At 38.5% G+C, this 13,100-nt stretch overlaps 1 protein-coding gene across 1 annotated transcript in view; it reads right to left on the bottom strand.

The window, feature by feature from the left end:
• Positions 1 to 1,230: 1,230 nt before the first annotated feature.
• The window catches only part of MORC3 (MORC family CW-type zinc finger 3), a 41,976-nt gene continuing 30,106 nt past the window's right edge, over positions 1,231 to 13,100 (bottom strand). Inside the window, exons 13-17 of the mRNA XM_035017667.1 lie at positions 12,981 to 13,026; positions 11,636 to 11,802; positions 7,118 to 8,006; positions 5,586 to 5,743; positions 1,231 to 2,717 (exon numbers count right to left, since the gene is read on the bottom strand). Of these exons, the coding sequence (XP_034873558.1) occupies positions 2,564 to 2,717; positions 5,586 to 5,743; positions 7,118 to 8,006; positions 11,636 to 11,802; positions 12,981 to 13,026 (1,414 nt within the window). The 3' untranslated portion in view covers positions 1,231 to 2,563. The remainder of the gene's footprint in view (positions 2,718 to 5,585; positions 5,744 to 7,117; positions 8,007 to 11,635; positions 11,803 to 12,980; positions 13,027 to 13,100) is intronic.

Here is a 13,100-nt window from a genome sequence, read left to right as displayed (position 1 = left end):
TACATTTCTAACTTAGGCACCAACTATGCTTCCCTTTTCCCCTCCCTGCTCACCCCAGTGAGAAAGCAGCCATGCAAATCCTGTGTGTGTTTCAGGAGCCAACTGAGTTCAACATCTGTAAACACTCATCACAGGAAGGTAAAGATCAATGGTTCTCAGCTCTGATGGCACACTGGGAGGCCGTAAAAAAATACCGATATCTGGGCCCAAACCCAGACTCTGACTTAATGAGTACGGGGTGCATCCTTGCATGGGGAGTCCTAAAAACTCCCCAGGTGATTCTAATAGACAGCCAGGGGTGAAAACCACCAGATGTATCACTTTAATTATTCTCCAATGATAAATAATGAACTAATGGGCTGTTGATCGCAAGAATTAAGTGTCTGAGGCCATAGGCAGAGTCCCCAGCAGTACCTGCCTACATTAAGAATTCGAGGCCCAAATAAAAGACACAACAATATGCCCCACACCACTCCTGCTGCGTGAATGCTTAGCTAATTACAGTGGGTCCTGTTTGCAGGGATTGTGGACTATGCTGGTTTACTTCCTCATACTGTTTTTGTTTTTAAAGTAATAATTAGTTTAAACATCACTGTGTTCCCACTAGCCTTTTACAAATTTAACTTAACAACAAAAGATAGATATCTCTACCTAAATATGATATATACATGAAAGCCCATGTTGTTGTTCTGTTAAATTTTGTTAGCTACCTTTTCAAAGAATCGTTATCTTGGCAATATTTTCTTAAAGGGTGAAAAATATGTAAGTACTTCCAAAGAATCAATTTAGCAAGCAAATTTACTAATCCTATGACTAACTTTCCCATTAAAAGCAAGATAAGAGCCATATAAAATATATATTTTTGCAAGAATATAGCTGACCCAAAGGAAGGGAAAAATAGCAAATTCCAGAAAGAACTGCTACATAAATATTCACAAACTTAGACATGCTATACATTGCTGCTATCATTTAAGCAAGGTTTCTTTAGGCTAAATGATTTAGAGTCTCTTCTTGAATGTAAAATACATGTACACACGCACGCACACACACACTCTCTCAAGATGAGCTCAGTTTTTAGAGTCTTAATGGAAACAGTCTTGGTCTCCTAAATAGAACTTGTAATTAATATAGATTTTAAAATGAGCTCAACTTGAGGGTTCCTCAATGGACAGTTTCAGTTTCCAAAATATAATTTGAATATAGAATTCTTTAAAAGTAGTATCTGAAGAGTTAGCCATCATATATATTTTTATTTTATTACAAGATATTTTAAAATTTGGGCAGATACAATTAGGACAGAAAACCAGCTTCATACCAAAAATACACTTTCAATTACTTTATCAAGCAAATAAAAACAACCTTCATTTATTTGCTTTTCTAGAAGTTAATGTACAGTAAAAATTTAATATTGTATATGAAAGACATGTAATTAAGCATACATACAAAAGAAACATGTATTGAATGTTCAGAAACAAAAGTAAAAATAAATAGCAATGATAAAACTTTGAAAAAAAAATAATGCACATTTCAGTTGTGGAAAATACGATTCTTAATTATATATACATAGTTATACTTAATAGAAAGCCATCTCTTTAAAATTGCACAAACAAGGGACCAATAAAGCATAATTTTTATGACATGTAATACTATAATCCTAGGGCAGTTTGCTGCTTACCTCCAGGACATAAAACACTTAGCTCTGTAATATAATGAAAAGTATGCTGTACTGTTTGAGAAAGATTGTCTTCCTCAACTCTCATTAACCTGTAGTAATCCTACAAAAGGCTGTACAGGAAATTTCACAAAAAGAAATATTAAACAATTATTGTGCCCACTCCATGCTGAAGAAGCAGCCAAAAATGGGCTTCAAAGTAAACGTGGTGGGACATTTAATATTTCTGATGCTTTTTTATACTAAAGATCATTTCTTTGTTCTATAAAAACACTGCGTTTAACCATGATTGGCAATCTCAGCACAAGGAAAATCCTGATAAAATGGATGGAGAGTTTCTGCTTACCTTGTTTCCATGAATAAAATATTTCAGGAGATAAGAATTAACATAGAAAAGAAACATTAAGGTTCAATTCACGTACAACTTATCAGGAGCATAATTCCATTTTTTAAAAACTTTTCTGTAAGAAAATCAAAGGTAACATTTCCATCTGTATTATGGCACGGCCCTCACTTCAGAGAAAAATACACTTTGGGAACCAGAAAAAATTGCACAAAGGTTAGGGGCAACCTGAAAAGCTCTTGGTGAAAAACACTTAAGTCCTCTAGAGTAATAAAAAAATATGTGCAGACTTAATTACAAGTATTTACACTTCAAAGCAGAATCATGAGTTCAGCCGTTCAGTAAGAATGATTCTCAGGCATTTCAAAAGGTGTGATTAAGTGTGCCCATAGTACTTGTGACCACACTTGAATGCATAGAATACAGTAAAGATCATGGTTCTTCAGTCTGTCACTTGTCATATCTATAAAACAAAAGTGTTTCCATTCTGAAAGCTATAAAACCACAGGACTGAGCAAGTATTTTTATTATCTCACATAAAACAGACTTTAAGTACTACTGATTTCACTCATTTGTTCGACAACTTGTCCTAAAATTTCATCAACCACATCAACGTCATAATTCACTTGCTGAAGATCGAGATCAGGTACGATCATGGCCAACAGCTGTCCTACGTTAACTCGAAGAGATCGAAGTTTGAGGCTGCAAATACAAATATTACGTCTATTAGATGAACATTATAACACAGTTCAATATTCACGTGGAGCCTAAAATTTAAGTGAAACATGAATTCACCTACTTTAAGAATCCATAATTTAACTTAATAATTATACATCTCTTGGTAAGTAGAGTGTTTCATAAAACTAGTGGCTCTGTTTGGTTCTAACTAATACAATTTAAACTTGCTATTGGAGAAATCTGGACTGGTAAAATACATACAATTACAAGGTGTTATTTATAATACAAAATATTGTCACCTGGAAAACAGCAGTGATATACTAGTGAGAACACTGGTCTCAGAATAAGAATGCATCTCCCTGAATTTCAGCTTTTGAGGAAAATAAAAACTGAACTGTTCTCTAAAACATGTTCTATGAGATATCCACCCTTGTGTGAAAGAGAAACAGTTCTGTGGTCAAATAAGCTTACAAAATTTTGGGCTAAATAATGTTAAACAGTTTTTAAAATCAAGACTTCTCTGAACCTTTCATATGCTGAAGTTCACTTATGATCCATTTTACTATTCATTTATAGGGAATGGTGCTTTGCTGAAAACACTGGGAATCCCTGGATTAAATGATCATTATCATTCCTTCCAAATTTATATACATGTATCTGAATATCAACATCCTAGACTTTATTTTTTTTTTTTAAGTGGGCTCCACACTAGGCTAGGTGGGACCCAAACTCACGACCCTGAGATCAAGACCTGAGCTGAGATCAAAAGTTGGATGTTCAACCAACTGAGCCACACAGGTACCCCCAACACCCTAGACTTTTTGAAGACTTAAAACTATTCAGCAGCCTTTGCTTCAAAGATTGAGTGAAACATGGGAACTGAATGTTAGTTGCTCTTATTCTGCCCCTCTCCCAAATATAAACAGCCCACGTTTAGCTTAGATACTGATCTAAGGTGGAAATGTCTGAAGAGGCAAGATGCTCATCCCTACGTTGACAATCCACAATAAGGTGATTTAAAACATGTTTTGTAAGCTTGGATTGTAAGATTCCATTCGCCCCTGGATATAATTTTACATCATTTCCACTCCAGCCATTTTTTGTCCAAGCTTCCTCACTCACCTTTGAGTTCATGGTTCAAACACTTTTCTGCTTTGCTTTCCAGAAGTTGTTTACCATCCTATATCCTTACCAAGAATGTTCCCTTTGTTGTAACCACAACCTTTTATCTATATGATAAGTACACAAAAGACTAGTATGACCCAATGATCCTCTTACATCTCTTTTCCTTTAAGTCTTCTGATTGTCCCTGGCTAATTTCTATTATCTACTGGACCTGCCACAGATTCTTATTTTTAATGTACAGAACAGCACTGTCCCAAGAGAAATACTGCAAGCTCCATATGCAGTTTAAAATGTTCACATAGCCACGGTAAAAAGCAAAATGCAGCTGTAAATTTAATTTTAGTTATATATTTAACCCAATGTAACTAAAATATTGTATCATCAAATCAAAATACTGGGGCGCCTGGGTGGCTCAGTTGGTTAAGCGACTGCCTTCAGCTCAGGTCATGATCCCAGGGTCCTGGGATCGAGCCCCACATCGGGCTCCCGGCTCCGCGGGAAGCCTGCTTCTCCCTCTCCCTCTCCCCCTGCTTGTGTTCCTGCTCTTGCTGTCTCTGTCTCTGTCAAATAAATAAATAAAATCTTAAAAAAAAAAAATCAAAATACTAATGAGGCATTCTACATTCTTTTTCTTCCTAAGGCTTCAAAATTTTATTTATTTTATACTTAAAGCACATCTCAATTCAGACTAGATTTCAAGTATCAATAGCCACATATTCCTATACTATTTTGGAAAGCACAGGTTTATTGGTTAAAATAAATAAAATAAATAACCAATCGATCATCAGTTACCCAAAGGTCAGTGTGCAAGAGAATTATCTGAGACTGTTTAAAAGTTTCCAATTTAATAAGCTGCACTGTAGGCCAAGGATCTACATTTCTACAAGCACCACAGATGCTTGTGGTTCCCATTTTGAGAAACACCACTTGGGATTTTCTTCTGACCTTAGCCTTCTAGGCTTTTATGTACTGCTCTACTCCATTTCCACGAACAGATTTACGGAAATCCTTCAAAAACTTAACTTAAAAAACAAGGTAATAATATAATTGATGTCAAGTGAGGATGGCAGGAAATTATATCTCAACAACAGTGCCTTTTAGGTCTGAAGTCATACTGTATGAGCAGGAAGAGTTGCCCAGTTTTAGCCTTTAATAGCTACTTTCAGATGGTAAGTCATCAACACATCAGGAGCACCATCATCCCCTCCCACCCGAACGTCTGCCTCCCCCACGCTCAAAAGCGAAACAAAACCCCAAACCCATTTTATATCTTACTGAGATAGGGTAATCCTTCATTTACTCTTTTCTTATTTTCACAGAGGAACTTCTTCCTAGTAATCACCTGTACTACGGCAATTTCTAGTAATTTTGTGATTACCTAAAAGTTAACATTGGGGATGGCATGTAGTAAAATGAGGACAGAAAACCATAAAGAAATGGCAAGTACAAAAGTAAAAGAAATCCAGGTGAAAAAGTATGTTTCATGAAATACTCCCTTGTCTTCTAGTCATGGCCAAATTCACCACCTTCTCTGATCTCTAACTCAATTTCCACTTTTCCCCAAACAGCATTCCAAACCACTCTAACTGATCAAGTGCTTTATTCTTTCCAAATTCCTGTTTCACTTAGGTTGAACCTAAACTGTTCATTCCGTGAAGGGAAGGATCGTTTTCTTTTGATAGGACAGTCTCTGTTCGAGGTGTGCTAGCTAGCAAGCATCATGCTAACCAGAAGGTAGCCCCAGAGTTGTGCCTCATGTAATATTACCTTTCCCCATCAGTATAATTTACAGACTCCTCAATGTTACTTGACGTTGAAACATCTGCTTCTAACTGTTGATTTGTAGATTTTAATTGTTCAATTTCAGTTTTCAGTTCTTCACATTGTGAACGGATTTGTGATTTTTCCATTTCCAATAATTCAACCTGACAAAAAAAATTCATAACTGTAAAATTAAATTTAAAAATTAAAAATACTAATAAAAATAAAACTTAAAAATACTAACGCTAAAATGAGACTTAAAAATACTAATGCCAAAGTACAAATTTAAGCTAAGAAATGTAGAAAATCCTGCTTGATGAAAATTACCATCAAAAAAGGGGGAAAAAACCACCCACAATAGCTTTCTATAAACAAAGCTTCATTTTAGTTTCACCTCCACATCTTGTCACATTCAAAGAATACGAAATGTTAACTACCGCTTGACTGAAAACAAATGGTACCTAAAAACTGGAAAACCAAGATAAAAATGCCTAAATTATGTCGACGTCAAAGTGGCTTTCATTTCTTGCACACTCACCAGCTCTAAGTTGTAACCGAAAGCTCGTTTTGATTTTTATATATTTTGTCATCTAACTCTAAGCCAATACATCAAGATGAATGTTTGGATGAGCTGTTATGTCAGCATTATTTCCAGGAAGAAGGGGCAGTACAGCACCATCCTGTTGTTTCCAAATTCTTTAGCAGAAAAACCCTTCTTTCAAACACCACATTAATACAATACATAAAATACATGTTTCTAAAAGGAGCTCTCTAAATCTGAATGGAGGGTAGATGCAGAGGCTACTACCTATCTCCTGACGTCTACCATTTTTCTCCTTCTTCCTCAGTAGAAGAACCTCTGAATGAAGACTACACTTCCAAAGCACCCATTAGCCAGATGACTAAGTTCTGACAGGTGGAATATCAGCAAACTTTAGGAACTGCACTCTTCTTTGCTGCTGCTTGGAACATAGATCTACGAGTACTGGACCTGGAGGCCACCTCGGACCATAATGGCACACTGAGAAGCGAAGCAACAATGCAGGAGCCTGTTGTCTTGGATGCCTGTGGAACTGCCACGGCTCTACGGTGTTTTTGGTCACCTGCCAATACACCTAATCGTAACTCATACAGGGTGCATCTATAAAATGAGGACATCATCACCTACCTTGCATGGTTATTGCAAGGCCTATTAATAATGGATGTGATGTTCCCTATATTTAGCAACTGACTGGCTCGATGGGAACGAGAACAGTATTTTGAGCAGGATAATCCTTCATTACACAGCAATTTCCAGTACGCTACAGGAAACTAAAATACCTGATCACCACCCATTAAATTTTAGCAATGCCCAACTCCTCAACACGTATTTCCATATACCCCAGGATGACCACTCCCCAGCTGAGAAGCAGCAGGGCAACACACAGTCAATACATGGAAATATTACTAAGTAATTTATTCCAATCTAGCAACTGGCAGTTCTTTGTGGTTCAGACTCCCTGGGACTCCCAGGACTCTATGCGGAATGATACACTCACCTCACTTTTATACTGGTCCCTCTCCACAGTGCACTTGTCCAACTGTCTAAACACATCGTCAAGCTGCACAACCATTTCGTCCACTTCACTTTTGCTCTCACTACTGGCACACTGACTGCATTCGGCCTTCACATGCTGCAGAGCACTACACTGTTTCTTCAGCCTTTCTATTTCCTCCAAAGCTTGCCGATACTGAGATACCACGTGGTCTGGACTTTCAGATTTGCCATTAATACTTTCAAGTAAACATACAGCATCAGTTTCGGTAGACTGATGGCAAGTTTCCTTCTTTACGTATTTGTTGTTCATTTCCAGTATCCTCTGCTGTAACACTTTGATTTGGTCAGTAAACACATTACACTGTCTTTTATAATTTTCTTTTTCTTGGGTAACTAGAAGCAGCTCATTTTTCAGTTCATTTAGCTGGCAACTAGCATCACCCGCAGATTTATCAAAGGTGTCCTGGGTTTCCTGTGCCTTCCCTTCAGCTTCCACACAGGCTGGTAGCACAGCTGCATCATTTCGTGCATCTATCTCATCTTCAAGTGCCTCTTCCTTTTTAACAACTACACTTGGGGCTTCAGTCTGGGTAGCCGCAGTGGTTCCCTGATCACACCTGGATGATGAGATGCCTGATGAACCAGCTGGGGCACAAGGTCCCTTATCAGCCACAGGCTCGACCTGATGACCACTTTGCTCGATGTGACTCTGTTCTGATTTCACTTCAATGTCATGATCTACTGCAGGTTTGGGAGTACTGTTTTCTTCTAAGATGATGACATCTTCATCATCATCATCTTTATAAGCTGAATTTTCAAATGCTTGATTACTCAATCTCCGAGTCTTTGCATTCAAAATGGACGAACGAGTAGAAAGTCTCCGTTTCAGGCTGGAAAAAAATTTAATATATAAAATATAAGACTATAAAATATAGAAATGAACAAAATAGATGACTTGAAGCAATCTATCTTGAAATTCTAAGAAATGTCCATGTTCATTTAAAAAAATGTTTAACACAGCACTGCTCAATGATTTAATGAAGTAGAGAGGATTTTCTCCTGTACAGCTGAGGAAACAATTAGACTACTTAGCTTGCCTTAAAGTAGGAGCTCTGCATACTCCCAAACATCCCTTCACTTGATGTCCTCTGGGCACCTCAATATATACACGGCCAAATGGGAATGCCCCCTCCCCTCCAGGTCTGCTCCTTGCATTCCAGCGCTCAGTGAATGGCTCTGCCCTTCCAGTTTGCTGTCATTTTTATCAATGCTCGATGATCAAAGGTGAGCCACAAACTAAACCAGCATGCCCTCTCCTTCCATTTTCCTGGAATTAAAAACTGCCTCATTTTCCTCATTGACTCAGTTTTCTGTGAATTTACCACCAAATGATACTATTTGCTCCCCCTCAGCGGGTTATCTGAGGTTTATTGTTTAGGCCCTAGGTGTTAGCCCTCCTGTTTCCTCCATCTCAGGAAAGGTTCTTCTGGTTCTTGGCTTTACTCCCTCATATCGAGGGAACATAGTCTCCAATAAAATCTTGATAAACAGTACACAGGACATAAAAAAATGTGAAAGGTTATATGATGAAAGTATCTTTATTCACTTCTCAATTTTATTGCTGGCTTGGTTTTTATATAGACTTCCAGGTTGGAAATTACTTTCTCAAAACTTTAAAAGCACCATTCCATTGTTATGTACCATTTGGTGTTCCTGCCATTCTGATTCCTGATCTTTTTGAAGGTAACTTGTGTTTTCTCTCCCTGAAAAAATTATTTTCCCTGGTGTTCAAAAATTTCATGTTTCTTAGATTGGATCTTTTTCCAGACATTTTTGCTGTGTATTTAGTGGAAGTTAAGTCATACTATTTCCTCCCCTTTGTTTTCTCTGATCTCCCATTCTGAAATTCCCGTATTTAGATGTTGGCCCTCCTGTACCTTGTGTTTTCCTTTTTCTACCCTCTACCTGCTTATCGTTTCTAAGAAATGTGTTTGTTCCACACCTACCCACCTCCCAGTAAATTTCACAGGGCTTCCTCTACTCCCTTTGTTTCAGTTTGTACTCCTGGTGATCTCTGCCTATCTTTATGTTTCAGGGTGAGACCGACTAGAAGCAGTGAGGGCTGGCCCTGTGGTGCTAAGGGTGCTCAAACTGTCAGCACCACCCAGGGCTTTTCCCCTGGGGGCCCAATGAGGGGAAGGCAGGGGATTTCTCATCATTTAGTATTCACTTTCCCTTACTCCTCCTATTTCAAAACAGTGGCTCACGCACATCTTCAGCAGTGAAACTGCTCCAGAAGGAAAACATCCTACCTTCTGACGGAAAAGGAGAAGCCACATCACCAGACCTGGCAGGTTATGAAGAGGTTTAGAGAACTACTCTTCCTTAAACTCTCAAACAAGCCTCCTGTTCTCACCCATTTTCTGCCTTAAGAAATGCTTCCGAGTTTGGAGCATGCCTGGGGTTCCATGGAGTTAATCACTTAACTGGGAGCTGCCCTGTTATTTTTCTTATGAAGCTAATTCCTATTTGTCTTTCTGAAGACTTAGTTTAGGAACATCTTTCCAGTCTTTGGCTTTATTTATAAAGCTTATATATATTAAAAAAAAAAAAAAAAAAAAAGCTTGTATTTTTCTCAAATTCAAACTTCAAAATCTTCAGGCTTTAAAAATTAATGAAAAATTTCTCTATTCTCTTCTTCCACTTGGATGGAATAAATCACTTCAAAGAATAAATTTCAGGGGCACCTGGGTGGCTCAGTCGGTTAAGCGTAGTACTCTGGATTTCAGCTCATGTCATGATCTCAGGGTTGTGAGACTGAACCCCCCTCAGGGCTCACCCTGGGCGTGGAGCCTGTTTGAGATTCTCTCTCTCTCCCCCTCTCACTCTGCCCCTCTCCCCTTAAGAAAAAAAAAAAAAAAAAAAAAAAGAATAAATTCCATTATCTTTTATCTGTAAACTTTACAGATTTCACTTTTTCTTACTTTGTTTGGAACCATCTTTAAGAAGAAAAGCCAAGAACATTAAGGAGACTATTTTTTAAAAATTCACACAAATTCTTAGTTGAGTAGCAATCCAGCCCCAAAAATGTAGGCTACAAACAGCAAACTATTTTAGAACATGCCCTCCTGATGTATATATGCATGCAAGCAGTTATTTCTAATCCTTTTGGAGGTCAAAAATCCTTTTGAGAATTTAATGAAGGCTATAAACCGCTCAGAAAATCCCATCCCACTATCCCTGGGAACCTGGTTTCAATGTTTATCTTTCAACAAAAAAGACCAAGTGTAGTTCAGTCTGATCCCCTAGTTCACTGGCATCGTGTTTTCTTCTTCACCTGTATTCAATTCTATTCCCTCTGAATGGCCACCTGCACAGAGTATTGCTTTCAGAATTTCAGGAACCAAACCAAGTACTACCTCATCCCAAATCTTCCCTGACCATTCCAGTCAAGAGAGCTAACTGTCCAATTTACCTATCACTCATACCTTTTTTTCTCCCTCCCTTCTCCATCCACTCATCCAAAATAAACAGCCTGCCATGAGCTAAGAACTCATGGGTCACACTTGACATTATAGTGCTGTACTATTAATTGCTTCATGTTTTTCTAAGATAATGGTAATTTAAAAAGCAGGAATTTCATATTATACAGAATTTCAAAGAAGTTAAAATTTGATCAAATTCCACAATGATTACCACTGATATTTTAAAAATTGATTTAAATGGGTGGCATGAGTGGGGTGGGGTAAGTTTAGATAATAAAAGTAAATTAACTAAGGGCGCCTGGGTGGCTCAGTCAGGTAAGCGTCTGCCTTTGGCTCGGGTCATGATCCCAGGGTCCTGGGATCGAGTCCCGCATCGGGCTCCCTGCTCAGGGGGAAGCCTGATTCTCCTCTCCCTCTGTCTGCTGCTCCCCCTGCTTGTGCTCTCTCTGTCATATAAATAAAATCTTAAAAAAAAGGGGGGGGGCGCCTGGGTGGCTCAGATGGTTAAGCGTCTGCCTTCAGCTCAGGTCATGATCCCAGGGTCCTGGGATCGAGCCCCACATCGGGCTTCTGGCTCAGCGAGGAGCCTGCTTCTCCCTCTGCCTCTGCGTCTCTCCCTGCTCATGCTTTCTCTCTCTCTCTCTCTGTGTCTCAAATGAATAAATAAAATCTTAAAAAAAAAAAAAAAAAGTAAGTAAGTGAGGTGCCTGGGTGGCTCAGTTGATTAAGCGACTGCCTTCGGCTCAGGTCATGATCCTGGAGTCCCAGGATCGAGTCCCGCATCGGGCTCCCTGCTCGGCAGGGAGTCTGCTTCTCCCTCTAACCCTCCCCCCTCTCATGTGCTCTCTCTCTCATTCTTGCTCTCTCAAATAAAATCTTAAAAAAAAAAAAAGTAAACTAACTTATCCTTAAGACTTTTTACATGCATATATAAACTACAACTTCTTAGAAGTGCATTACTGCCATAGAAGTGTCAAGTAAAGGCTCTGTTTAATATTCATTCCCCACTGGAAAAATACATTTTAGCCACTGACTTGTTGCTTTCAGGTTCAGACTGGGGTGAACCTCGATGATTATTTATAAGTCTTGTTGCATAAGTATTTGCCACTTCTGAAAGATGTCCTCTTGGAACACTTTCCTTCACAGGAGAAAAGCTTTGACCTGACACGGGGGTTGTCCGAAACAAGAGTTCAGCATTAATCTGTTGGAAGAAAAAAAATCAACCTTAAAGGACTTTTTTTAATGTGCCATGCCCCAAAACACGAGATACTATTATCCCTTTGCCCTGCATCCCAGAAAACACTGAAAACTATCCTAATCATGTAAATTCTTTAGTCTACACCATAGAGCCACTAACAGGCCAATAAGCCAAATCCAACCTGCAAGTGAGTGGAAGAATGGTTGTGCATTTTTAAAGGTGTAAACAAAACAACAGAACAAAGAATACACAACAGAGACTGCATGTGGCCCACAAAGCCTAGAATACTTACTACCTGGTCTTTTATAGCAAGATTTACTGACCCTATGCTATAAAGAACCTAATGAAATACAATTAAAAACTTATTTTTCTCAAAAAAAGAAATAGAAAATAAAGTCAAAGATACTGCCTTTATTTTTTTATTTTTTTTTCAAAGATACTCCCTTTAGAATAAGTACGCCCACTATTCTTTTTCACCCAGTTCTGTCCTCACCTCCAGACCCTCAGCCTTTGCCTTAAGAAAACATTTCAATGTAACTAAAAGCAAAAATACACATCTGCAGCAGACCAAACTTCCTTACACAAGAAGTACAACTGCCTACCCATATACTCAGAAAAAGCTCCTTAACACCATTAAGCACTAAGAAAGTGGTCAAGAAAAACACTGTAGCTTTAGTCCAGGTTAGTACCAGAACATGGCTCCCCAGGGCTTCCTGTGAATTTTTCCTTAATTGCCTATGTGACGGTGAGATTCATCATTTTTTTCTCTCTTTTTTTTTTTTAGAAGGGGAGAAGCAGAGGGAAAGGGAGATGGGGAGAGAGAATCCCAAGCAGGCTCCATCCCTGCAGAGAGCCCGACTTGGCTCCATCTCACAACCCTGCGATCATCACCTAAGCCAAAATCAAGAGACACTTAACTGAATGAACCACCCAGATGCCTGGGTGGTAAGATTCTTAATGCCTGCCTTTCCTCAGAAGATGCCCGACTAAATAATAAAACTGAACAGTTTCAATGAAGTTGTTGGGCTAGGAAAGAAGGGGTATAGGAAAAGGAGTATGTGAACTGAATGAACAAAATCACCTCCATTTGTTACGCAACTCTTAAGCTTTAAAACTATTTGTTAAACTACCCACTACCCAATATAATACACAGCTATAAAATGCAAGGTTTCATTAATTACCCGAGGGATCATTTCCGGTTGTCTGATCCTGAATTTTTCCTTGTCTCTTAAAAAAAAAAAGAAAGAAAAGTGAACATATTTATTTTTCACTGTTTCTCAATGACATACTTGGCATTTCAC

Source organism: Mirounga leonina, unplaced genomic scaffold, assembly GCF_011800145.1.
Source record: "Mirounga leonina isolate KUSES-001 unplaced genomic scaffold, KU_Mleo_1.0 Mir_172, whole genome shotgun sequence".
Classification (NCBI taxonomy): Eukaryota; Metazoa; Chordata; class Mammalia; order Carnivora; family Phocidae; genus Mirounga; species Mirounga leonina.
Note: the sequence above shows the minus strand (reverse complement) of the source record. Positions and strands in the feature narration are given on the sequence as shown.